The 25,619-nt window shown below is 39.9% G+C and overlaps 1 protein-coding gene across 1 annotated transcript; it reads left to right on the top strand.

Annotated features, from left to right (window-relative positions):
• The first annotated feature begins 321 nt into the window (after positions 1-321).
• On the top strand, positions 322-25,614 carry LOC132180550 (auxin transport protein BIG). The gene is made up of 14 exons (XM_059593425.1): positions 322-727; positions 1,038-1,144; positions 5,143-5,308; positions 5,405-11,490; positions 11,854-12,471; positions 12,599-12,779; positions 14,510-14,741; positions 14,827-19,377; positions 19,461-19,683; positions 20,032-20,433; positions 20,789-20,932; positions 22,076-23,101; positions 23,657-24,160; positions 24,635-25,614. Exons 1-14 carry the CDS (start codon positions 469-471, stop codon positions 25,460-25,462), a joined length of 15,327 nt encoding a protein of 5,108 aa, XP_059449408.1. The 5' UTR covers positions 322-468; the 3' UTR covers positions 25,463-25,614.
• Positions 25,615-25,619: the final 5 nt, after the last annotated feature.

The following is a 25,619-nucleotide window of genomic DNA, read 5'->3' as shown; positions in this document are numbered from 1 at the left end:
TGTTTGGTTATGGTTCCCTTGGAGGGAGGTCATTTTGTAACAAAGGAAACTCTTTGACTCTTGAGCCGAGAAGATGTGGTGCCGTATTTTTGTTCTTCATAGCATAATGGGAAAACCTGCAACCATGACCACTTGGCTCTTTTGGTTCCTACATGACTTTACAAAAGGTTAATAAAAGGTTCCAAAAGAAAAGAAAAACAACATCGGAATTCCACCCAAGAATCACTTTTACTTGCAAGAAAAGAAAAAACCCTACTTTTTTTTTGTGGTTGGAGTATAAGCCCAAAAAGAAAGAAATTCCCTGCCACCGCCTCGACTCATTTTCCATTTTTCCTATAAACCCTTCTCCAGTCTTCCAAACCCACACACAGACATATATTACACACTCTTGCTATTTTCTCGCGTAATCTATAAGCTTGCATGCACTAATCCGTTTCAAAATTCTCACTCTCGATCGTCTCGCTCATCATGGCGGACACCGAGAGCCTCCTCTTCACGAACCTCGCCGATGCTCTCTTCGTCGGCTCCAAGCCCCTCTCGCCCACCGATCTTCTCCAGAAGCTTCGGTCCGAGGACTCCATCAGACCGGCGCTCGAGAAGTTCTACTTGATCCTTAAACGCGGCGTCGAGGCCGCCCGGTCGGGGCTCCAATTGTGGAACGAGTCGCAGATTCAAGCTGCTTGTGCGATTGCGTCTGCGATCGCCTCCGCTTCTCGATCTTTGTCACGTAAGTTTCTTTTTTTCCATTTCTCGACAATTGGTTTTGCTTTAGTTTTTGTAGCTGTTTTTGATTTGGTTAGCCTCTCTAGAATGTGCTTTTCTTGCGAGAGCGACCTGTATAGCAGTTTGTGATTCAGGAAGTGAGAAAAGTATTTTAGAAGCTACACAGAATCAGTTAGATTATTAGTAGTCCGCTGGCTTTTGCTTTGATTTTCTGAGAGAAGGTTATGCTAGTAAAAGTGGAAGTACATTTCATTTGAAGCTCAAAGTTTTTTTTTTTTTTAACGTGTTTTTTTCTGGTTTGATTGAATGAATAGTGGAGCAAGCTGAAGCATTAATAGTTGCGGTCGTTCAACAGTCACTGGAGTTCGCTATATCTTATTTGGAAAAATCAGAATTCAATGGCGATGATTCAAGTATACAGGTTTGTGTGGCTTCTTAGACAATTCACATGGGAATGAGCTTATGATTTATTTTTCCTTCTAATTTGTCTGTTCTCTTCTAAGAATTTTAATGTAGGCTTTATGTTATTTAGCTTTAGTTCTGGAAATGGACTCTTTAATAAATTGTACATACCTTGAAGTTCGTTTTGAAAAATGCTTCTTATATTCAATTTGATGCCAATCTTTTTAGTGTTTTTGTTAGAGGGTTGAGTGACACTTTTATGAAATCTGCTATTAATTAATTGACTTTCTAGTTCCCTTGTGCCATGAGGTATGTGTTGTGGGGTTTGTCAAGTACTTTGAGGGCTGTGTTGCTATTTTGTTGTTATTACATACTCTACTGGCAGTGGTTTTCTGGATTATCGTGTATATTTTTCTACTTACATGCATTCATTGTCTCTGATGCTGCATATGGTGAAAAAACCAAAACAACCTTGTTTATCATTGATTTATTTGGAAACATTTGCACATTAGGCTCATATTACTTATTTAGTACTGAACAGATTGGATAATTTGTGGTTTTGTTTTTCATATCCATAGGAATACACGTTTCCCTTATGTAGCACATTATTTCTCATGAAGGTTCATGCAACATTTGGAAAATACAATAATCTCCATATTTGTTGTTGATTTATTCATCAGAATCTCATTCAATATGTTCTCATGGCTTAATTGCTTTAAGATAGCCATGGGAACCTCATGGTGGAGAGACTTTTGAGATGTCACTAGTGAACTTGTTCTGAATAGAAATGTTTTTCAATTTGTCAATTACTCACACGATAAGATCAACAAATGAAAAATAAATAAATTATTGAGCTTGTTTAGACTTGTACTTTGTTTGTTGGCCTAACAGCAATAAGCATTAGAAAGTTTAGTGGGTTCCCTCTTGTAAGGGGAAATTCATTTGGTTCACAATTGGGAAGTGGAAGTGCTAGCTTCTTTTTATACTTTGTTGTATTCCCATAGAATGAGAAGGGAAGGGGAGGACAAAATTTGGTGGGTTCCCTCTTGTAAGGGAAAATTCGATGTTAGATCATTCTATAATGTTCTTGCATTTAAAGAGGCTAGTTCTTTCCCTTGGAAGAGTATTTGGCGTACAAATGCCCCTTTGAAAGTGGCTTTCTTTGTCTGGATGGCAGTGCTAAGGAGGATTCTTACTTTTGACAATCTTAGAAAGAGAAATCTTATTGGGATCAATAGATGTTGCTTGTGCAAATTGGATGGGGAGACTGTTAATCATCTTATTCTTCATTGTGAGATTGCCTGTTCTTTATGGTACTCTATTTTCATTCGTTTTGGGTTGTCTTGGGTTATGCCTAAAAGTGTGGCGGATTTGTTTTCTTGTTGGTGGATGGTAGGTCGTTCTTGGAGTGCTATTGTGTGGAAAATGGTTCCTCTTTGCCTCTTGTGGTGTTTATAGTTAGAAAGGAATGTGAGATAGTTTGAGGACTCTGAGAGACCCCTAGGAGAGCTCACAACCTTCTTCTTCTATACTCTCTTCACTTGAGCAGCTGCTTGACTTGCTCTGTTAGTGATTAATAATCCTGATTTTTTTTTTTCTTCTATTTAGGCGTTCTCTTGTATACTTCTTATGTACTAGGGTTCTGCCCCTTTGTGCTTTTTGGTATTTACATTACTTATCAAAAAAAAAAAAGTAATAAGCATTAGAAAGTTGAACATTGATGCTTGTTACCTGTTTTAGTTTTAGAGAAGTGACACTGGTTTCACATTGGCATATGAAAATTGTAGCTTTAGTAAGCCGATTAGGTAAGCTAGTAGTATTTTCTTTTTGGATTCTATGAAGTACTTACATTAGGAATAAAGATTTGCAATATTAGATATTTGTCATGAACCACATCAGCAGAGATGCAGGATAAATTTTAACATATTCAAATTAAAAACAAAAAAACAAAAAAACAAAAAAAGAAGAAAAAAAAAGAACCACTAGTTATGTTATTGTATCAGCAAAGCTATTTTTCTGTTACACCTTTCTGGGTATTGCAGATTGTAATTCTGTAGCTTTATTCATATTCTACATTAAGGGGCTCTTAGAGTTACCTGTTATGTTTGTGCTCTTGTCGCTACCGAAGTACTGAAAGTGGCCTCATGAAGTAAATGATTTTTAGTTACAATTATAGTGTTGGGCATTCAGGATTGAGTTTACTTGGTTGAATGGCTTGCTTGCATAATAGACTTTGGATAGTTTTGTTGTTTCTTAAGTAACTAAGCTGTTGTTATGTGGAGTTGGGCCATGGGTTAGAGTCCAACGTTGGGCTTACCTGGGCCAAAATAGAAATACCTTGGAGGTAATTACTTTTTCCCCTCATCAACTACAACGCATTGTCACTTTGTCCCACGAACTGACAACCCTACTGCCCGACCCTATCAAACAACCATTTTGTGCCCAAAACCCCAATTCTGTCAGTCAAAGGCGTTAACTTAGAAGGTCAACCCGTCACGTGCGCCCCACATGCCATCTTGAAATTTTCTATTCCACATTTTCTCCCATTAACTACAACACATTGTCACTTTGCTCATCAATTACAACGCTTTGTCACTTTGCCCCCATGAACTGACTTCCCTACCGCGGGCAAAAGTGGGATAGAAAATTTCAAGATAGCATGTGGGACGCACGTGATGGGTTGATCGTCTGAGTTAACGCCTTTGACTGACGGAATGGGGGTTTTGGGCACAAAATGGTAGTTTGATAGGGTCAGGCAGTAGGATTGTCAGTTCATGGGGGCAAAGTAACAATGCGTTGTAGTTGATGGGGAAAAAAAGTAATTACCCTAATACCTTGGGAAATTTTGGAGCCCATGGCTCAGCCCAACCTGATTACATTGTTACAGAATTTCCACCTGTTTGAGACAACAAATGTCTAAAACCTCCAAATCAAGTTGCTTTTACAATAAACTTAATATTGAGTTTGACTCTAGCCTATTGTGTCTCTGTGTTGTGTCGTTCTATAAATTAAGTGGCCATGTTTATTCATAACTATGTATGGAAAGATGATAGCTAGACTTTCAGCATCCTTTCCAAACACAGACGCTCGCCCATAAATAAAATGTACTAAAAGTGAAAGAAGATGTTATGGCTTCTTCTAGTGAAAAGGCACTAGTGAGAATCTTCGGAGCCGGTGCCAGTTGTCATGTAGTAGCCTGCCATAGAAGGAAACCAAGAAGCAATGACATATTGGTGTCTCCAGCAGATTATTTTGAAAACATTCATGTAGAAGAGTCAAACTCCGGATATAAGGGCATCTCCTGCTGATTGGTTAAAACTTCAATATTGGCTATATTTAGCTAATTTGGCCCATTTTCTTCATCTAGCAGATGATGTTCCGAATGTCTAAAATAGACTTTTAGCTACAGTGATTCGCAACTACTGCCAAATCACTGTAGCAAACTGTATGGATATTTTATTGAGGCCTAATCTTACTTTTCTTTTGTTTTTTTTTGTCTCTCACCTAAACCCGTTTATTGTTTTTCTTTCTTCATCGTTGACCCGTTTGCCTTTTATTTCACCTGCATTGGAAATTTGGAATGCCTCTGCATCAGTTCTTGGTTGATCTCACGGTTCCGTGAGGCTCCAATGTCGGTGGCGGCATCACTGGCTGAAAGTATTTCCAACAAAAAAAAAAAAAAACAACCTTTGAATACACAATAGAAGATCCAGCGGCAGTATTTTCAAACCCAATAGCAGAATTTCCAAACCCAAAAGCAGCCATTGACAGAGCAGAGATAAAAGCTAAGCAAACCATTTGCGTACAGGAGGAGCAATTTCTCTCCTGATTTGACAGCCATTTACTGTTATCATCCTGATTTCTCTCTCACAATTGATTATTTTCAATGTACTGTTTAAATATATTGTGCAGTTACCTATGGATGCATGTACCCTTTCTTTTCTTCCTTCGTTTTAAATCAGTTAAATGGTGATGGTTACTGTTATCTGTGGTCTAATTTTTGTTTTATTTTTTCAGAATAAATTGGTACAACTTTTGGAGATAGTGTTGGTCGATGGAATGGATAAAGTATCCGACTTATTGCAGCCTTCTTCTGTAAATAGCCTGATAGACTTGTTGCCGATGGTTGCCGATTACTGTGTTGATATTGATTTGGATAATCATAGTAAATGCAGTCTTCAAGGTATCTATTGTTGTCAGCTCATGATCTCTTGCTGTCATGTTATCTTGTGATTTACTTTGTATTATTGACATGCTTTTCATACTTTTGTATTAAAAGGGATCAGTTGCTCTGTGGGAGGGAAACCATTGGATCAGCTTCATATGACATTAGCTTCTGAGTGCATACAACCTGATAGGCAAACCTCTGGCTCCAACGCCCATGCTTTCCACCAAGATTTGAATAAGTTGATTTTTCTATCCCAGCATTGGGCTGTTGCTCATGTGGGATGCATCCCACGTCTGATTTTGCTCTGCAAAGAACTGATTGCAATACCAGATATGTTTGATGAGAAGATGGTAGGTACAGATTTCAGTAAGAGACTCTCATTCAGTTTGAGGATCTTAAAGTTACTTGGAAGTCTTACTAAGGACATTCCTTATGTGGAATATGATGCTCAATTAATGCAAGTGGTTGCTTCCTTTGCTGATGTATTGCCTAGTTTGTTTAGACCTGGATTTGAATTTGTAAATAGCCATGCGGCTGTTGAGGGTAGTTTTGAGAGCTTGATTCTGTTGCTATTGGAAGAGTTTCTTCAGCTTGTCCAGGTTATTTTTTGCAACAGGAGCATTTATCAGAATATTCAAGCATGTATAGTAGCTTCTATGTTGGACAATTTGGATTCTTCTGTATGGAGATACAGCAAGTCTGCTGCTAACCTGAAGCCCCCCCTAGCTTTCTTCCCCTGCAGCGCTCTTTACATATTAAAACTCATTCATGATCTCAAGAGACAAACACATAAGGCTCTCAATTGGGAGGAGTTTGAGAAAGGAATTAGTGGCAGTTCTGATCTGCCGATTGATTCCCCTTATTGTCATGTTCATTTCGAGAAGGTTCCTTTACTTAAGAGGTGCACAGTTGAAGAGCTATTTAAAATGATACTCCCCTCATCAAATCAGTGGGTGGACAATCTAATGCATCTTATTTTTTTCCTTCATTCTGAAGGAGTAAAATTAAAGCCTAAAGTGGAGAGATCATCTTCCAGTTGTGCGAAAACTAGTTCCACATCTGAACTGGAAAATTCAGTTTGCAATGAGGATGAAGCCCTTTTTGGTAACCTTTTTTCTGAGAGTGGTCGCTCTGTCGGATCTACAGATGGATATGATCAACCACCTGTTGCTATCAGTTCTAGTTCCAGTCATAGCAACATGCCAATTCAAGCTGCTACAGAAATGTTGAGCTTTCTTGAATCAAACATCTTCTCTCCTGAATGGCTTCCCTCTGTTTATGAGGATGGCTGCAAACAGATCAGCAGGGACCATATTGATATCTTGCTTTCCTTGCTTAATTGTCAGGGCTGCTGCACTGAGGACAGGATTTCTGATAGCAGTGGCAGTTTACATGAAGAGAAGAAAAATGGGAGTATCCATGAACTTTGTTTTGAACTGTTACACAACCTTCTCACACGCCACGCTTTGTCTGATTCCCTTGAAGAGTACCTTGTTGAGAAAATTCTGAATGTTGGAAATGATATCTTTGTTTACAATGATCAGACCCTGACCTTGCTAGCTCACACTCTTTTCTGTAGGGTGGGTTTGGCTGGTAGCCTGTTCAGAAACCAGATATACAGAGGGTTTGTTGGTTTTGTTGTTGAGAAGGCAAAAGCTATTTGTTTTAAATGTCCTAGCCTCAAGGAGCTTCTTGGGACCCTTCCCTCAGTTTTTCATATTGAGATTCTTCTGATGGCATTCCACTTATCTTCAGAAGGAGAAAAGGCAACACTGGTAAACTTAATATATTCTTCCCTTAGAGCAATTGATGTTCCAACTTCAGGGTTTAACAGCACACAGTTGTCATGCTGGGCTTTAATAGTTTCAAGGTTGATTCTAGTGCTTCGTCATATGATATTTTATCCACATACTTGTCCTTCATCATTGCTTCTGGATTTGCGATCCAAACTGAGGGAAGCCCCCCATTCTGTATCACGTCTTCCTAGTAACATGAACGATCATATATCATCTTGGGCGTCAGTTGCAGTAAATAATTTGGCTGGTGCATGTGTTGAAGAGCCTCTAGTCAGTAGCTTGATCAATCAACTGATTGATATTTCAGCCCCTCCTACTTCACTATACCGCAATGATCAGGCTATTGATGGCTTATGCTTGAAATGGAATGATATTTTTGCTACCCTCTCAAGGATTCTGGGCTTCTGGAAAGGTAAAAAGGCTGCAGCAATTGAAGATCTCATTGTTGAAAGATATGTCTTTGCGCTTTGTTGGGATTACCCTACCATGGGCACTGCATCAGACAATCTGCTTACATTGTGGACTGGCCCCCAGGATCTGGACTTATCTGATGTGGCGCAGTTTTTCTTCTTCACTCACTCATTCTTAGGGCAGTGTGGTGATTTTGGTCAGGGCACCAACTTCCCTGGACTAGTAGTTGGCCTGCTGCAGCAATTGTTTGCTGTGCACATAGCAGAAGAAATCGAAGAACTAGGTTGGGTTTTCTTTAGATATGGATCATGGCTGTCCCTGTTGCTCTCCATACTTAATGTTGGCATCTTGAGATATTGCATGAAAAATACAATTCCTGGTGCAAGTCCAATAGGGACAGAAAACATATCTAGGGACAATGAGTATATAACTGTTGCTGAAGGCCTAATTTGCTCCATTGTCGAAGCTGGTCAAGTTGAAATGCTGATCAGGCTGCTGACTTCCATGTTGCACAGATTTTTGCAGACCCATCAGAAAGCTTTCTTAGCTACACTTGATAATGGCCTGAACAGTGCTAATATGTTCTCACCTCTATTGCTTCTCAAGCATTCTGGATTTGACAAATGTGTTCAGGATGAACTCCTTGAAAAGGGTTGGACCAATTCTTCGCAGCTGGTGTCTGTTCTTGATCTCTTATTGAAGTTGGATGCTACCGTTGATAAAAGAGCTATAGGAAATTTATCCAGGGCCTATTGGGAATCTATGTTGCACGGTTTTCCCTTTAATATACAAAGTCCCAGTGGAATCCTTCTTTCTTGCGTTCTTAGCATAAGAGGGATCATTTACGTGCTAGATGGGCTGATCAGAATAAAAGATGCAAGAGGAAATATCCTCCTGGAGACTGAGCTACTTGGCCAGATTCTTGATACAGTAATGACTGTCAAGTTTGATAGGATCTTTGAAAGCATTCATGGGAAATGTGAAGCTATTTATCGCAGCTTAAATGTGGGCTTGGAAGGGTCAGATATTTCTAACTTATTTCTAATGAAGCACATGGAAGGTTTTCTAAGGGACATCAATGCCAGAGGAGTAGGTGATAGCAGTATCCATGAATTGATAACTACCAAGGCTATTGATACCATAGATAGCCTCAGGAAAGACCCTTCAAAGTCTGTCATTTTCCAATTTTATCTTGGTGCAGATGTGTCAGAACAGTTGAAGGATTTTTGTGGGTTGCAAAGCGGTGATTTGTTGGTTTTGGTTGACTCACTGGATGACTGTTGCTCTGAATCAGTTAATGTAAAGGCTCTTTCTTTCTTTGTTGATCTCTTATCAGGAGAGTTGTGTCCTGGTCTTAAACAAAAGATACAAAATAAGTTCCTTGGCATGGATTTACTTTGGTTGTCTAAATGGTTGGAGAAAAGGCTTTTAGGTTGCATTGTTGAGCCTTCTGCTGGGGCCAACTGTGCGAAAGGAAGTTCTGTTTCTCTCAGAGAATCAACCATGAATTTTATCTTGTGTCTTGTATCCTCACCTACTGTGTTGCAATCGAGAGAACTGCAAAGTCATATTTTTGAAGCTTTGCTGGTTTCACTTGATACTGCATTTTTGCAATTTGATATTCATGTAGCGAAGTCCTACTTTCATCTTGTTGTGCAACTTTCAAGAGGAGAGGAGTTGATGAAATTGCTTTTAGAAAGGGCAGTAATGCTGATGGAGAAGCTGGCTGGTGATGAAAGTTTGCTTCCAGGGCTGAAGTTTCTGTTTGGTTTTCTTGGAATTGTCTTGATGGATTGTGGATCTGGTAAGAATACCCCAGAAAGATCTACTGGAAAGTCATTGTCTAGCAATACTCTTGGGATGGGATCTGTGGCTTCTAGGCTGGTAGGATCAAGGAAGAATTCTGAGACACTTGTTCTTTCTGCTGATCAAGAAGGGGGATCCACATCTCTTGAATGTGATGCAACCTCTGTGGATGAAGATGAGGATGATGGAACCTCTGATGGTGAGGTGGCTAGCATAGACAAGGATGACGAAGAGGATAGTAACAGTGAAAGGGCTCTTGCTTCTAAAGTATGCACATTTACATCCAGTGGCAGCAATTTCATGGAGCAGCATTGGTACTTTTGTTATACATGTGATCTGACTGTATCAAAAGGTTGCTGCTCTGTCTGTGCAAAAGTTTGCCATCGTGGTCATCGTGTTGTTTATTCTCGCTCAAGTAGGTTCTTTTGTGATTGTGGAGCTGGGGGTGTTAGGGGTAGTAGCTGTCAGTGCTTGAAGCCTCGCAAATTCACTGGAACTAGTACTACTCCTGCTCGTGGTTCTGGTAATTTTCAATCCTTCTTACCCTTTACCGAGGATGGAGATCAGCTGCCGGACAGTGATTCAGATTTTGAAGAAGATGTTAATACAGATGTTGATAACTCCCTCGGGCCATCTATTCCAAGAGAGCTTCAAGATAGGATTCCACAGCTACTGGAGGAGCTTGAGATAGAGGGTCGGGTGCTTGACCTTTGCTCCTCATCGTTGCCTTCAATAATTAGCCGAAGAGACTCTAACCTTTCAAAAGACAAGAAAATCAATTTGGGTGAGGATAAGGTGCTTTCTTATGGTGTTGATATCTTGCAATTGAAGAAGGCATACAAAAGTGGGTCATTGGACTTAAAAATAAAGGCAGATTATTCAAATTCCAAGGAACTTAAATCACATTTAGCAAGTGGTTCTCTTGTCAAATCCTTGCTCAGTGTCAGTATTCGTGGTCGACTTGCTGTTGGAGAAGGTGACAAAGTTGCTATCTTTGATGTTGGGCAGTTAATTGGACAAGCTACCATTGCACCTGTGACAGCAGACAAGACAAATGTTAAGCCCCTCTCTAGGAATGCTGTTCGCTTCGAAATTGTCCATCTTGCTTTCAATTCAGTCATAGAGAACTATCTTTCTGTAGCTGGTTATGAAGATTGCCAGGTCCTCACTTTGAACCCTCGTGGCGAAGTGACTGACCGTCTTGCCATTGAACTAGCACTGCAAGGTGCATATATCAGGCGGGTAGATTGGGTTCCAGGTTCTCAGGTGCAGTTGATGGTGGTTACCAACAGGTTTGTGAAAATATATGATCTGTCACAGGACAACATCAGTCCCATGCACTACTTCACATTGCAAGATGACATTATTGTGGATGCTACCCTTTATTTGGCTTCCCAGGGGAGGATGTTTCTTATTGTTCTTTCAGAATGTGGCAGCTTATTTTGGCTAGAGTTGTCAGTGGAAGTTAATGTTGGAGCCACGCCTCTCAAGGAAGTTATTCGTGTTCAGGATAAAGAAATTCATGCTAAAGGCTCCTCTTTGTACTTTTCATCAATGTATAAATTACTTTTCATATCCTATCAAGATGGCACAACCTTGATAGGTCGGCTGAGTACCAATGCAACATCTCTAACTGAGATATCTTCAGTATATGAGGAGCAAGATGGTGAGCTGCGTCCTGCTGGACTTCATAGGTGGAAGGAGTTGCTGGCTGGCAGTGGATTATTTGTTTGCTTCTCTAGTTTGAAATCAAATTCTGCACTGGCTGTATCCATGGGAGCTCATGAATTAATTGCACAAAACCTGCGCCATGCAGTGAGCTCAACCTCACCCATAGTTGGGGTAACTGCTTACAAGCCTTTATCCAAAGACAAAATCCATTGTCTTGTTCTACATGACGATGGCAGCCTTCAAATCTACTCACATGTCCCTGTTGGAGTTGATGCTGGTGCAAATGCGGCATCGGAGAAAGTTAAAAAATTGGGTTCTGGTATCCTCAACAATAAAGCTTATTCTGGTGTAAATCCTGAATTCCCACTTGATTTTTTTGAGAAAACAGTGTGCATTACAGCAGATGTGAAATTAGGTGGTGATGCCATCAGAAATGGTGATTCTGAAGCAGCAAAGCAGAGCTTGGCATCTGAGGACGGCTTTCTAGAAAGCCCCATCCCTTCAGGATTTAAGGTATTGTTTCTTTACAGTCTATTTATCATGTTCTCTGTCTGCCCTCTTTCCATCTATGGTTTCATTAGCTTCTCCTTGCTATCATAGGTAGCTTTTAGTTCTTATCAAAAAGAATTGGCATATCTCCTAGTACCTGTGTTTCGTACTCTTATTGGTCCTTCATAAGCCTGGGTAGTGGCTTAATCATAATTGTAATGATACTGACGATGATGAGGATACAATTATTGGTTTATGTCTGGATCTTGTCCCTTGTCTTGCACTGTAACATTTTGGTTGATCTTTAGTGGCATTCTTATTTGATTTATTTGTATGTCCTCAGTTCTATCTTAAACTTCTCTAATTGTAATACTCCTGTTTTCACAGATATCTGTCCTCAATTCAAACCCTGATATAGTCATGGTTGGTTTTCGTGTGCATGTGGGTAATACTTCAGCAAACCACATTCCTTCTGATATTACTATCTTCCAAAGGGTTGTTAAATTAGATGAGGGCATGCGTTCTTGGTATGATATACCATTTACAGTGGCTGAATCACTCCTTGCTGATGAAGAATTTACAATCACTGTTGGACCAACCTTTAATGGCTCTGCACTGCCTAGAATAGACTCACTCGAAGTATATGGTCGAGCTAAAGATGAATTTGGTTGGAAAGAGAAAATGGATGCAGTTCTGGATATGGAAGCTCGTGTACTTGGTTCCAATTCCTCACTTGCAGTATCCGGGAAAAAGCGCCGGTCAATGCAGTCTGCTTCTATTCAGGAGCAGGTCATAGCAGATGGTCTTAAGCTTTTATCTAGATTTTATTCATTGTGTAGGTCGCAAGGATGCTCAAAAGTTGAGGAAGTAAAACTGGAGCTGAGCAAACTCAAGTGCAAGCAGTTACTAGAAACAATATTTGAAAGTGACAGGGAACCCTTGTTGCAGGCTGCTGCTTGCCGTGTCTTGCAGGCTGTATTCCCTAAAAAAGAGATATACTATCAAGTATGTACTTAATTCCATTGTATTATGTGTTATTGACTTTCCCCTTCCTTTTTGTGAGGCTGGGTGTTAACTTCTTATATTTATTTGCACATAACACTGTCCAATCTAACTGAATCTTTTCATTTAGGTTAAGGATACCATGCATCTCCTTGGGGTGGTGAAATCAGCCGTGGCACTTTCTTCAAGGCTTGCAGTTGGTAGTACTGCAGGAAGGTGGATTATTGAAGAATTTACTGCCCAGATGCGTGCAGTCTCTAAGATTGCATTGCAGCGTCGGTCTAATTTGGCTACTTTTCTGGAGATGAATGGTATTGTTAAATTTCCTAATTCACCATGTATTAACATATGTCTTAGTGTTCCTTCTCCATTTGTTTATGCTCCTGAAACTTGAACTAGATATTTGCTAAAAAAATTCATCATGGTCATGGTATATATTTGCATGAGGACTGATGCCGGTGGTGAGCAGTCATTGGATTGCTGACCTTAAAAAGGGAAAATTGTGGGACAAGGATATGGAGAGGATCCTCCCGTTGAAATAGAGATGAATCATTTCACGGTTAAGATTTTACTTTGTTTCATTTAATGGTATATATGATGCATTTAAATTTTTTAAATGACGTGGCAACATATTCACCACGTGGCATCTTGTACAACGTTAGATGAAACAAAATAAAACTTGGTGGTGTACCAATTCTGAAATAGTTTCTGCCCAGTGAATTGTTTTAAAATGGAGTCGATGAATTCATATTTATACTTCTACTAGTTCCTTGCCTTCGCGTTTCAATCTTTCTTGATAGAACAAACACCACCACATTAAGCTCAAGGTGCATGACTGCCTTTAATTAGCAACTTTGCTGTAGATTTTATTTGCCATTTTCAATTGGGTTTTCCTGGTGCATGGTGTTTCAGTTGAATCCAAAACAAAAAGGATCATTTATTTCTTTGTGGGAAATCAGGTTAGGACACTCTTGTGCATTTTGCCATTTTCAGTTAAAGACCCCAATTTTCAATTTGATAGATTGAAGACCCAAATTTAGGTTCATTCTAAATTTGAGACCTCCAACAATTTTCCTGTCAATAGACAACAAAAATAGATGTAACAATATAATTATGCCCCTCTAATAAAAATTGAAAAAAAGAAGAAGCACTTAATAGAGGGGTGGTTGACTGCCACCCCTCATAGTGGGATGGCTTGTGGCCACCTCCTAAGGGGTGGCTCATGGCCAACCCTCTTACTGAGGGGGTGGCTCGCGGACACCCCATGAGTCGGGTAGTTGCCCTCGGTGAAGGGGATCTTGGTCAGCCACCCCTCCTATTAGGGGCTGGTTCTTTTCTTTTCTTTTTTGCTGTTTTGGTTTTTATATTAGAGAGGTATAATTGTATCTTCACTTCCATTTTTGTTACCCATTTGACGGAAAAGGTGATGGGTCTCGAATTTAGAATGGGCCTAAACTTAAGTCTCAAATATATCAAATTGATAATGGAGTCTTAAAGTCAAAATGACAAAAAGCACATGTGGTCCTGACTTGATTTCCCTTTCTTTTCAAATTTCGATCAGCTTGTTCATTTCTTTTTTGAGCTTTATGGTGCAAAGATGTTAAACTGGGCAATGCTGATGATGTCAATTTGTTGAATTCTATGGCTGCTGCTGATACATGCATCAATTTTGATGGTGGACCCTTAGTCCCAAAAAACTTTAGGAAGTAGATCAACAATATATATCAAGCATACCACACTAGGGGTCCGCTTGGTAAAGCTTTTTGAGGACAAAAATCACATTTTAAAACGAAATAATGGGAAATCTGGTGTTTGGCAGCTAAGTTCAGAAGGTGATTTTTGCAAAATTTTAGTGTCTAAAGCATGTTTTATTTGGGTGGGGAGGCAGATCATTTTCCAAAACTAGTTTGTTGTCCAAAAGTATTCAAAAATTGTTTCTTCACTAGACTACGAGTTTTATTCAGTTAAATTTGTTGTTTGGAGTTTTGAGGTGGTTATCACTTCCATCTTGTATAACCTGCTTTTCGTATCATTGGTACAGGTTCTGAAGTCGTGGATGGGCTTATGCAAGTCTTATGGGGAATCTTGGAATTAGAGCAGCCTGACACACAAACTATGAACAATATTGTTATATCTTCTGTGGAACTCATTTATTGTTATGCTGAATGCCTTGCTTTACATGGAAAGGATACAGGACGATCTGTGACACCTGCTGTTGTATTACTCAAGAAACTTATGTTTTTGCCCAATGAGGCAGTTCAGACTTCCAGCAGGTACTTATATTCATTTTTGCTGCACCATCTGGTGTCTGAATTGAGTTTTGTTTTTCAGGTACTTAGATATCCTTGTCTTTTTCAGCTTAGCCATATCTTCAAGGTTGCTTCAGGTTCCGTTTCCAAAGCAAACCATGTTAGCTACAGATGATGCAGTGGAAAATACAGTATCTGCTCCTGTACCTTCTGACACAACTGGTGTAAATACACAAGTCATGATTGAGGAAGATTCCATCACTTCATCTGTTCAGTACTGTTGTGACGGTTGCACCACTGTTCCTATACTTAGGCGAAGGTGGCATTGTACCATTTGTCCTGATTTTGATTTGTGTGAGGCATGTTATGAAGTATTAGATCGGCATCCTCCACCACACTCTAGAGATCATCCTATGACAGAAATTCCAATTGAAATTGATTCAATAGGAGGAGATGGCCATGAATTTCACTTCACACCAGATGATGCAAGTGATACAAGCTTGTTGCCAGTTACTGCAGAAGGCAGTGGTCAGAATTCTGCTCCATCAATCCATGTCTTGGAGCCCAATGAATCTGGAGAGTTTTCTGCTTCAGTAACTGATCCAGTTTCAATTTCTGCTTCGAAACGAGCTGTAAATTCTTTGCTTCTTTCTGAACTTCTTGATCAGTTGAAAGGATGGATGGAGACTACCTCTGGGGTTCACGCAATCCCTGTTATGCAATTCTTCTACAGACTATCATCTGCTGTGGGTGGACCTTTTATTGACAGTTCAAAGCCCAAAAGCCTGGATCTAGAGAAATTGATTAAATGGTTTTTGGATGAGATTAATCTCAACAAACCTTTTAATGCCAAATCCCGCTCTTCTTTTGGGGAAGTTGCAATCCTTGTCTTCATGTTCTTCACATTGATGCTCCGAAACTGGCACCAGCCTGGCAGTGATGGTTCTATTCCAAAACCAGCTGGAACTGTAGAAAAACACGACAAGAGTGTTATCCAGATTCCACCCTCTACTTCAGCTGCTGCTCAATCTTCCCCGGATGATCAGGACAAAGATGATTTCATGTCGCAGCTTCTTCGAGCCTGTGATTCTCTTAGGCAACAAAGTTTTATCAACTATCTAATGGACATACTACAGCAGCTTGTGCATGTTTTTAAATCCCCTTCAGTTAATTATGAAAGTGCACATGGTTTGGGCCCTGGTTCTGGATGTGGGTCTCTACTGACAGTACGAAGGGATCTACCAGCAGGTAATTTCTCTCCTTTCTTTTCGGATTCATATGCTAAAGCCCATCGGACGGACATCTTTATGGACTACCATAGACTACTGTTAGAGAATGCTTTCCGACTGGTATACACCTTGGTGCGGCCAGAAAAACAAGACAAGACTGGTGAGAAAGAGAAGGTTTACAAGACTTCATATGGTAAGGATTTGAAGCTGGATGGATATCAGGATGTTCTCTGCAGTTACATTAACAATCCTCATACAACTTTTGTAAGAAGATATGCAAGGAGGCTTTTCCTGCATCTTTGTGGAAGCAAAACTCACTACTACAGTGTTAGAGACTCTTGGCAGTTCTCCACTGAAGTGAAGAAACTCTTAAAACACAGAGACAAATCTGGTGGTTTTCAAAACCCTGTCTCATATGAGAGAAGTGTTAAGATTGTGAAGTGCCTTTCTACTATGGCTGAGGTAGCTGCTGCACGGCCTCGGAACTGGCAGAAATACTGTTTGAGGCATGGAGATGTTTTACCCTTCCTGATGAATGGAATATTTTATTTTGGAGAGGAGTCAGTTGTTCAGACATTAAAACTTTTAAATTTAGCCTTCTATACAGGAAAGGATATTGGCCATTGTTTACAGAAAACTGAAGCAGGGGAGACAGGAATAAGTTCAAACAAATCAGGTACTCAATCTCTGGATTCAAAGAAGAAAAAGAAAGGTGAAGATGGAACTGAATCTGGTTCAGAGAAGTCCTGTTTAGATATGGAGTCAGTGTTAGATATCTTCACCGACAAGGGTGGTGATGTCTTGAGGCAGTTCATAGATAGTTTTCTACTGGAATGGAATTCAAGCTCCGTGCGTGCAGAGGCCAAGTGTGTTCTTTATGGTGTCTGGCATCATGGGAAGCAGTCATTCAAGGAAACTTTGTTAATGGCTCTCCTGCAGAAATTCAAAATATTGCCAATGTATGGTCAGAACATTGTTGAATATGCAGAACTTGTCACATGGTTGCTGGGGAAAGTCCCTGATATTGGCTCAAAGTCACAGAATGCTGAACTTGTGGATCGATGCTTGACCCCTGATGTTATTAGATGCATTTTTGAGACACTTCATTCACAAAACGAGCTATTGGCTAATCATCCAAATTCCCGCATATACAACACTTTAAGTGCTTTGGTGGAATTTGATGGGTACTATCTTGAGAGTGAACCTTGTGTGGCCTGCAGCTCACCTGAAGTACCTTACAGCAGGATGAAGCTAGAAAGTCTGAAATCCGAAACAAAGTTTACTGACAACCGAATCATAGTGAAATGCACAGGGAGTTATACCATTCAGACCGTGACAATGAATGTTCATGATGCTCGAAAGTCTAAATCAGTGAAAGTTTTGAACTTGTACTACAATAATAGGCCTGTTGCTGACTTATCGGAATTGAAAAATAATTGGTCGCTGTGGAAGCGTGCAAAGAGTTGTCATCTTGCTTTCAATCAGAATGAGCTAAAAGTAGAGTTCCCCATTCCAATCACTGCTTGCAACTTCATGATCGAGCTTGATTCTTTCTATGAAAATCTACAGGCCTTATCCCTTGAACCATTGCAATGCCCTCGTTGCAGTCGACCTGTCACTGATAAGCATGGGATATGTGGCAATTGCCATGAGAATGCATATCAATGTAGGCAATGCCGCAATATCAACTATGAGAATCTGGATTCTTTTCTATGCAATGAGTGTGGGTACAGCAAATATGGCCGTTTTGAGTTCAATTTCATGGCAAAGCCAAGTTTTACATTTGATAACATGGAGAATGATGACGATATGAAGAGGGGTTTAGCAGCTATAGAATCTGAATCAGAAAATGCTCATAGGAGATATCAGCAACTCCTGGGCTTCAAGAAACCCTTGCTTAAGATTGTATCAAGCATTGGTGAGAATGAGATGGACTCACAACAGAAAGACTCTGTGCAGCAAATGATGGTCTCTCTGCCCGGGCCTTCATTTAAGATAAACCGTAAAATTGCTCTTCTTGGTGTCCTGTATGGTGAGAAGTGTAAAGCAGCTTTTGATTCTGTTAGTAAAAGTGTTCAGACACTGCAAGGGTTACGTCGTGTTTTGATGAGTTATTTGCACCAGAAACATTCTGATAATGGAGTTGCTGCTTCAAGATTTGTGGTATCTAGGTCTCCAAATAATTGCTATGGCTGTGCAACTACATTTGTGACACAGTGCCTTGAAGTATTACAGGAGCTATCAAAGCATGCAAGTTCCAAGAAACAACTTGTTGCATCTGGCGTTTTATCTGAGTTGTTTGAAAATAACATTCATCAAGGTCCTAAAACTGCCCGTGTTCAAGCAAGGGCAGTACTTTGTGCTTTCTCTGAGGGTGATATAAAAGCGGTGACTGAGTTGAACGGCCTTATACAGAAGAAAGTCATGTATTGCCTTGAACATCATCGCTCGATGGACATTGCTCTGGCTACCCGTGAGGAGTTGTTATTGCTTTCTGAAGTGTGTTCTCTGGCTGATGAGTTCTGGGAATCAAGATTACGTATTGTTTTTCAACTGTTATTTTCTTCTATTAAATTGGGTGCCAAACATCCTGCGATATCTGAGCATGTAATTCTTCCTTGTCTGAGGATTATATCTCAGGCATGTACTCCTCCAAAACCTGATACTGCAGACAAAGAGCAAGCCATTGGAAAATCTGCCCCTGATTTGCAGACAAAGGATGAAAGTAACCCTAATGTGTCTGGGTCTTTGAGTGGTGTTTTCAGTGGGAGCAAGTCTCAGCCAGATTCACTGGAAAGGAACTGGGATGCTTCCCATAAGACTCAGGATATCCAATTACTGAGCTATTCTGAATGGGAGAAGGGAGCAACTTATCTTGATTTTGTTAGAAGGCAATACAAGGTGTCTCAGGCAGTCAAAGTTGCGGGCCAAAGGTCTCGGCCCCAAAAACATGATTATCTGGCTCTTAAATATGCACTAAGGTGGAAGCGGCGTGCTTGTAAAATGGCTAAGGGTGACTTATCAGCATTTGAACTTGGGTCATGGGTTACAGAACTTGTTCTGAGTGCTTGCTCACAATCAATAAGGTCAGAAATGTGCATGTTGATGAGCTTGCTCTGTGCCCAGAGTGCATCAAGAAGATATCGGTTGTTGAACTTACTAGTGTCTCTGTTGCCGGCAACACTGTCTGCTGGGGAAAGTGCTGCTGAGTATTTCGAGTTGCTCTTCAAGATGATAGATTCAGAAGATGCCCGCTTGTTTTTGACCGTGCGTGGATGTCTACGTACAATATGTAAATTAATTACCCAAGAGGTGGGTAATATAGAGTCTCTGGAAAGGAGCCTGCATATTGACATTTCACAGGGATTTATTCTTCACAAGCTTATAGAGCTCCTTGGAAAATTTTTAGAGGTTCCCAATATTAGATCCAGGTATATCATCTTCCATACAGTTTTTGTTTTGTGCTAAACTCGTTTCCTTTTTCATATCTAATACAATTTGATCTTGGTGCCAGATTCATGCAAGACAATCTGCTCTCTGAAATCCTTGAAGCACTTATTGTCATTCGTGGCTTGATAGTGCAAAAAACAAAGTTGATTAGTGACTGCAACCGACTTTTAAAAGATCTTTTGGACAGCCTTTTGCTTGAAAGCAGCAAAAACAAACGACAGTTCATTCGGGCCTGTATATGTGGTTTGCAAAATCACAGGGAGGAGCAAAAAGGACGAACTTGTCTGGTATGGATGGCATACTTATTTTGTACTCCATTTATTTTGTTCCTTTCAGCTACTGCTTTATTACTATTTTTTAACTTCTTTGATCAGATATAGAAAAATTTGAAATCATTAAAGTACTAATATGCCTGTTTCCAATCTGTTTGAACTTAATTTTGAGATTCTTTTTGCGTCCTACCTTCATTCACATAAATAACTTCTTGGATGAGTGATGTATAATCGACTAGATCATACAACTTTAGTGTTTGGTATTTTTATATTAGTTGTTTTATTTATGAGTATGTAGCTCAAGTGTTTGTATCATGTTTATGTGATTTCCCATTTCTGAATTATTTTAACCTGCATGTGCAGTTTATCTTAGAGCAGCTCTGCAATCTGATCTGCCCATCCAAACAAGAGCCTGTGTATCTGTTGGTTCTTAACAAGGCACACACGCAGGAAGAGTTCATCAGGGGATCAATGACTAAGAATCCTTATTCCAGTGCTGAGATTGGCCAATTGATGCGTGATGTTAAGAATAAAATTTGCCATCAGTTGGATATGTTGGGTCTTCTTGAAGATGATTATGGCATGGAGTTGCTAGTTGCTGGGAATATCATCTCTCTTGATTTGAGCATTGCTCAAGTTTACGAGCTAGTATGGAGAAAGTCAAGTCAATCTTCAAGCACTTTGGCTAACACTACCTTGTTATCTCCTAGCGCTGCTGCTTCAGCCAAAGACTGTCCACCTATGACTGTGACTTACCGTCTTCAGGTTTGTTGATACTATCTTTTAATTTATTATTCTCAACAAATAGCTTGCTCAGTTTATCAACAAGTGTGGTCCCAAAGAACAAAAGAACTCCCTTTTTACCTTTTATCTGTGTCTTGGTTGGCTGTGTATGGTTTCTGCCCTTGGAATCTATCTGTGTCTTGAGATCTATCCAATGCATTTGTTGTTCACATCTAACATTGGTGCTTTGTAAAATGATCACGATATTTTGATGTTCAGAAGCATTTACAAAATTTACTGTTGAAGGATTGTGTATGAGGATAGTGAATGTTAAATGTTCGGTCCATTTTTGTTCTAGTGAGAGGCAAGTAACGTTTATGTTGGTGGTTATTGGCAGGGATTAGATGGTGAAGCAACTGAACCTATGATTAAAGAATTGGAGGAAGATAGAGAAGAGACACAAGATCCAGAGGTTGAGTTTGCCATAGCAGCTGCAGTTCGTGAATATGGTGGCCTTGAAATTATTTTGGGCATGATCCAGGTGTGTAGGCAACTTCTTTTCCGTATTCTTAGATCTATTCTCTGCTTCTAGCTAGGCTTCTCTTTGGTATACTCCTTGTGTACTTGGGTTGTGTCTGCCCATTTTAATGACTTTTGTGATTACTTGTTAGAAAAAAAATAATAATAAATAAATAAAGGTTGCTCTAAAATTGTATTATCTTGAAATGATTAATTCTATTTTGTTGAAATTCAACAATATGTTAACAAGGTCACCTTTTCTGATTTCTCCTTTGCGTGTTTTGATAATATACTTATTACTTATCAAAAAAAATGTTTACAAGGTCATTTTTGTTTGGGCACATCGGAATTTTTGGCTGAAGAAAATGGCAGAGGATTTTGAGATAAATTATTGCATTATTACTGCCCATAGCAATGTTGGTTTTTTTTTTTTTTTTTTTTTTTTAAAAAAAAAGGCTGGATAATGTGGAACTACAGAGAAGGCTCTAAGGCGCATGGACATTGTAGAAGCATTTAACCTCTTATAAATAATTATTTATCTATGAAATGAAATGTCAGTCAAAATGGTATCACAGAGTAAATCCACCATAGTGTTCGATTTGTAGATTTTTGCCTCACATTTTTCAAATAATTATTTATGTATATAAATAGAAATTGTACGTGGAAAATAGTTTGTATTATCTTAAATGAAGCATAGGTTCTTTTCTTAATAATAAGAATTGTGTTTCACTGTATGGGAGGTGCAATTTGCCTATGACTTTCTGATAGGAATATAGACTCAATACTTATCAGAAAGAACATAAATAAAATCCAGTCAACAAATTTCCTAGATTGCTGTTTTTTTTTTTTCTTTTTCAAAAAATTATTCTTTCAAGTTATGCGTTAATGCCATGTTATAAACACATATATTTACATATATTAATATATCATGTCTGCACTTGGTCAGATGAATGTATACCCTGTGCTTCTAGTCATTCTCTTATCAGATTCCAATAACCACTTCTTGCCATTTGACCTGACCATATTGTAACTGTAAAAGTGGATTAAGTATCTTTCTTTACAATTTTGTTCTACTTCAATTGTCTTCAAAGACTTTTCTTTGTTATGTAAAAGAAGACTATTCCTGACTTCTATTAAGGCATCTGACTTTCATTTAAATATTCAGCGTTTGCGAGATGATTTTAAGTCCAATCAAGAGCAGTTGGTTGCGGTTCTTAATCTCCTCATGCATTGTTGCAAAATAAGAGAGAACAGGCGTGCTGCATTGAGACTAGGAGCTTTAGGTCTACTTCTTGAAACAGCAAGGCGTGCCTTCTCTGTGGAGGCCATGGAGCCAGCTGAAGGAATTCTTTTGATTGTTGAAAGTCTGACGTTGGAAGCAAACGAAACCGACAACATTAGCATTACACAGAGTGCTTTTACTGTCACTAGCGAAGAAACCGGCACTGGTGAACAGGCCAAGAAAATAGTTCTCATGTTCCTGGAAAGGCTGTCACATCCTTTAGGCCATAAAAAATCAAACAAACAGCAGAGGAACACCGAGATGGTTGCACGAATCCTGCCCTACTTGACATATGGTGAACCTGCTGCAATGGATGCACTGGTCCAGCATTTTAGCCCTTACTTGCAAGACTGGGGTGAATTTGACCGGTTGCAGAAACAACACCAAGACAATCCTAAAGATGAGAACCTTGCTCAGCAAGCTGCCAAGCAGAGGTTTACCCTCGAAAATTTTGTTAGAGTTTCAGAGTCGCTTAAGACAAGCTCCTGTGGAGAGAGACTAAAGGACATTATCCTAGAAAAGGGTATTACTGGTTTTGCAATCAGACATCTGACCAATAGTTTTGCAGTTGCGGGGCAGGCCAGCTTTAGATCCAGCGCAGAATGGGCAATGGGTTTAAAACTGCCTTCTGTACCACTTATATTGTCTATGCTGAGGGGCTTGTCAATGGGGCATTTGGCCACCCAAAGGTGTATTGATGAGGGTGGAATCTTACCACTGCTTCATGCTCTGGAAGGAGTCTCTGGAGAAAATGAAATTGGGGCAAGGGCTGAGAACTTGTTAGACACACTATCTAATAAGGAAGGAAAAGGAGATGGGTTTTTGGAGGAGAAGGTGTGTAGGTTGCGGAATGCAACGAGGGATGAAATGAGGCGTCGAGCTTTGAGGAAGAGAGAGGAGTTGCTTCAGGTACTTTCCCACTGAACCCACTGCATAACTTCTGCTTTTTTATGTACCTATATATGCTATCAAAATGCGTTCCTATATTCGCTAAATTCAATAGCTTCTGTTGATTATTATTCAGTGGCATATGATTTACATGCCATGGAAAAAGAAATCGGAGATTATAGGCATGTATCCTATATACATGCCACGGATTGTATCCTCTAATTGAAGTTTATATACATTTCTTACCACGGATTGTTGAAAATCTCTCAATCCCTTCCCCCTCCTCCTCTTTCTCTCTTCTCTTTCCCCCCAATCTCCCATGCATGGGGGTACTCTCCTCTATACCAGGAGCGATATGTGTGTTATCAGATGCTGAGCTTCATTAGCCTCTTCCTTTTTCTTTTTTTCTTTTTTTTTTTTTTTTTAATGCTTCCCTCCACAGTTTCCCTAGTATTGAGCCATTTGAAGCCAACAAGACATTAAAATGAATCATAATGCAGTCTAAATATCGTTGTTGCTTCCAATAAAATGAGGTAAAGTGTTAAAAACTAATAATCATTTTGATAATTGGAACAGGGGCTTGGAATGCGACAGGAACTAGCTTCAGATGGCGGTGAGCGAATTGTTGTTGCTCGGCCAGTCCTTGAAGGTCTGGAAGACATGGAGGAGGAGGAAGATGGGTTGGCATGCATGGTTTGCCGAGAGGGTTACAGTTTGAGGCCTACTGACTTGCTGGGTGTTTACTCATACAGCAAGCGGGTGAACCTAGGTGTTGGCCCTTCAGGAAGTGCACGTGGGGAGTATGTTTACACGACTGTGAGTTACTTCAATATCATTCATTTCCAATGTCATCAGGAAGCCAAAAGAGCAGATGCTGCTCTGAAGAATCCTAAGAAAGAGTGGGAAGGTGCAGCCCTTAGGAATAATGAATCCCTTTGTAATTCCTTATTCCCTGTGAGAGGTCCTTCTGTTCCTCTACCACAGTATATTCGCTTTGTTGACCAGTTCTGGGACAACCTCAATAATCTTGGACGTGCTGATGGAAGCAGGATCCGGCTGTTGACATATGACATTGTTTTGGTACATAACTATCCTTTGCTTGTCACTTACCCCTTCTCTCTACTTTTATCATGTTTAAATTGTGTTTGGATTGCAATTAAAAGCCTGCACTCACAAGTCACAATGGATAACTGAGATAGAGTTCTGCGTTTTGAGTACTCTTTTACAGTACATTCAAGTACCCACGGGTTGAAATAAAGATCCTATCTAAGATTTTCTCTTGATATAAAGTAAGCTGAAATAAATTTTTTCTGAGTATTACTATCTTTTTTTGGATGTAAATAACGTATTAAGAAATAAGAAGGTACCGTGGGGAATTTTTAATTTTTTTTTTAATGCCATTTTTGGTGGATCACATCAATTTGTACTGAGGTATGCATCCTTCTTCCATATATGCACTAATGTGGGGCATTCCTTTCTAAATTATGGTGTGGTTCTGTAACTTGAATTATCTACATGTATTTATTGGATTTTCATGGATTTTCTGTCATGTAGATGCTAGCTCGATTTGCAACTGGGGCATCATTCAGTGCAGAATGCAGAGGTGGAGGAAGCGAGAGCAACTCCAGATTTCTTCCTTTCATGATCCAAATGGCTCGTCACCTTCTTGATCATGGAATCCCCACTCAGCGTCATAGCATGGCCAAAGCTGTCTCAGCATATTTAACCTCTTCCTCCACGGATTCCCGGCCCTCCACTCCATCTGGAACACAACCTTCTGTGGGGACTGAAGAAACTGTCCAATTTATGATGGTGAATTCACTCCTGTCGGAGTCTTATGAATCCTGGTTGCAGCACCGCTGTGCCTTCTTGCAGCGTGGAATATATCATGCATACATGCAGCACACTCATGGCCGGTCAACTCGTGGATCATCCAGTTCAACAGCCATGGTCAAAACGGATCCCGGAAGCCCTAGCAGAAGCCCTAGCACTGAATCAGATGGTCCTGATGATCTATTATCCATCATTCGACCAATGCTTGTCTATACTGGTTTGATTGAGCAGCTGCAGCGTTTCTTCAAAGTTCAAAAATCAGCAAATGGAGCGCCTGTTAGAGCAGAAGGAACTTCTGTAGCCTCGGAAGGGGAAGATGAGAGTGGAAGCTTGGAAGGGTGGGAGGTGGTGATGAAAGAGAAACTAGTGAATGTGAAGGAGATGGTAGGTTTTTCAAAGGAGTTGCTCGCATGGCTCGATGATATGAATTCTGCAAGTGATTTGCAGGAGGCCTTTGACATCATCGGTGTTCTAGCTGATGTGCTATCCGGTGAGGTTAAGCAGTGCGATGACTTCGTCCATTCTGCAATTAATGCGGGGAAAAGCTAAAGATCATACAAAAATCAGGGGCATTTTATGTGTTTTCATGCAAAATACTGTTACCAAAACTTACCCATTTTGATACAACACTTACATGTCTGTTCTATCTATCCCCATGAGTGAAGGGGTGAGACTTTAAAAAATCATGTCTAGTTTGAGTCTTTAT

The sequence above is a fragment of the Corylus avellana genome, chromosome ca5, assembly GCF_901000735.1.
Source record: "Corylus avellana chromosome ca5, CavTom2PMs-1.0".
NCBI classification, from domain to species: domain Eukaryota; kingdom Viridiplantae; phylum Streptophyta; class Magnoliopsida; order Fagales; family Betulaceae; genus Corylus; species Corylus avellana.
Note: the sequence above shows the minus strand (reverse complement) of the source record. Positions and strands in the feature narration are given on the sequence as shown.

What these genes read in the sequence shown, in the direction of transcription:
- LOC132180550 (XM_059593425.1), top strand. Translation starts at nt 469, where the DNA reads ATGGCGGACACCGAGAGCCTCCTCTTCACGAACCTCGCCGATGCTCTC. An exon ending in TAGTAAATGCAGTCTTCAAG is followed by an intron (nt 5,309 to 5,404) that starts GTATCTATTGTT and finishes TTGTATTAAAAG; the next exon opens with GGATCAGTTGCTCTGTGGGA. An exon ending in TACTTTTCTGGAGATGAATG is followed by an intron (nt 12,780 to 14,509) that starts GTATTGTTAAAT and finishes TCATTGGTACAG; the next exon opens with GTTCTGAAGTCGTGGATGGG.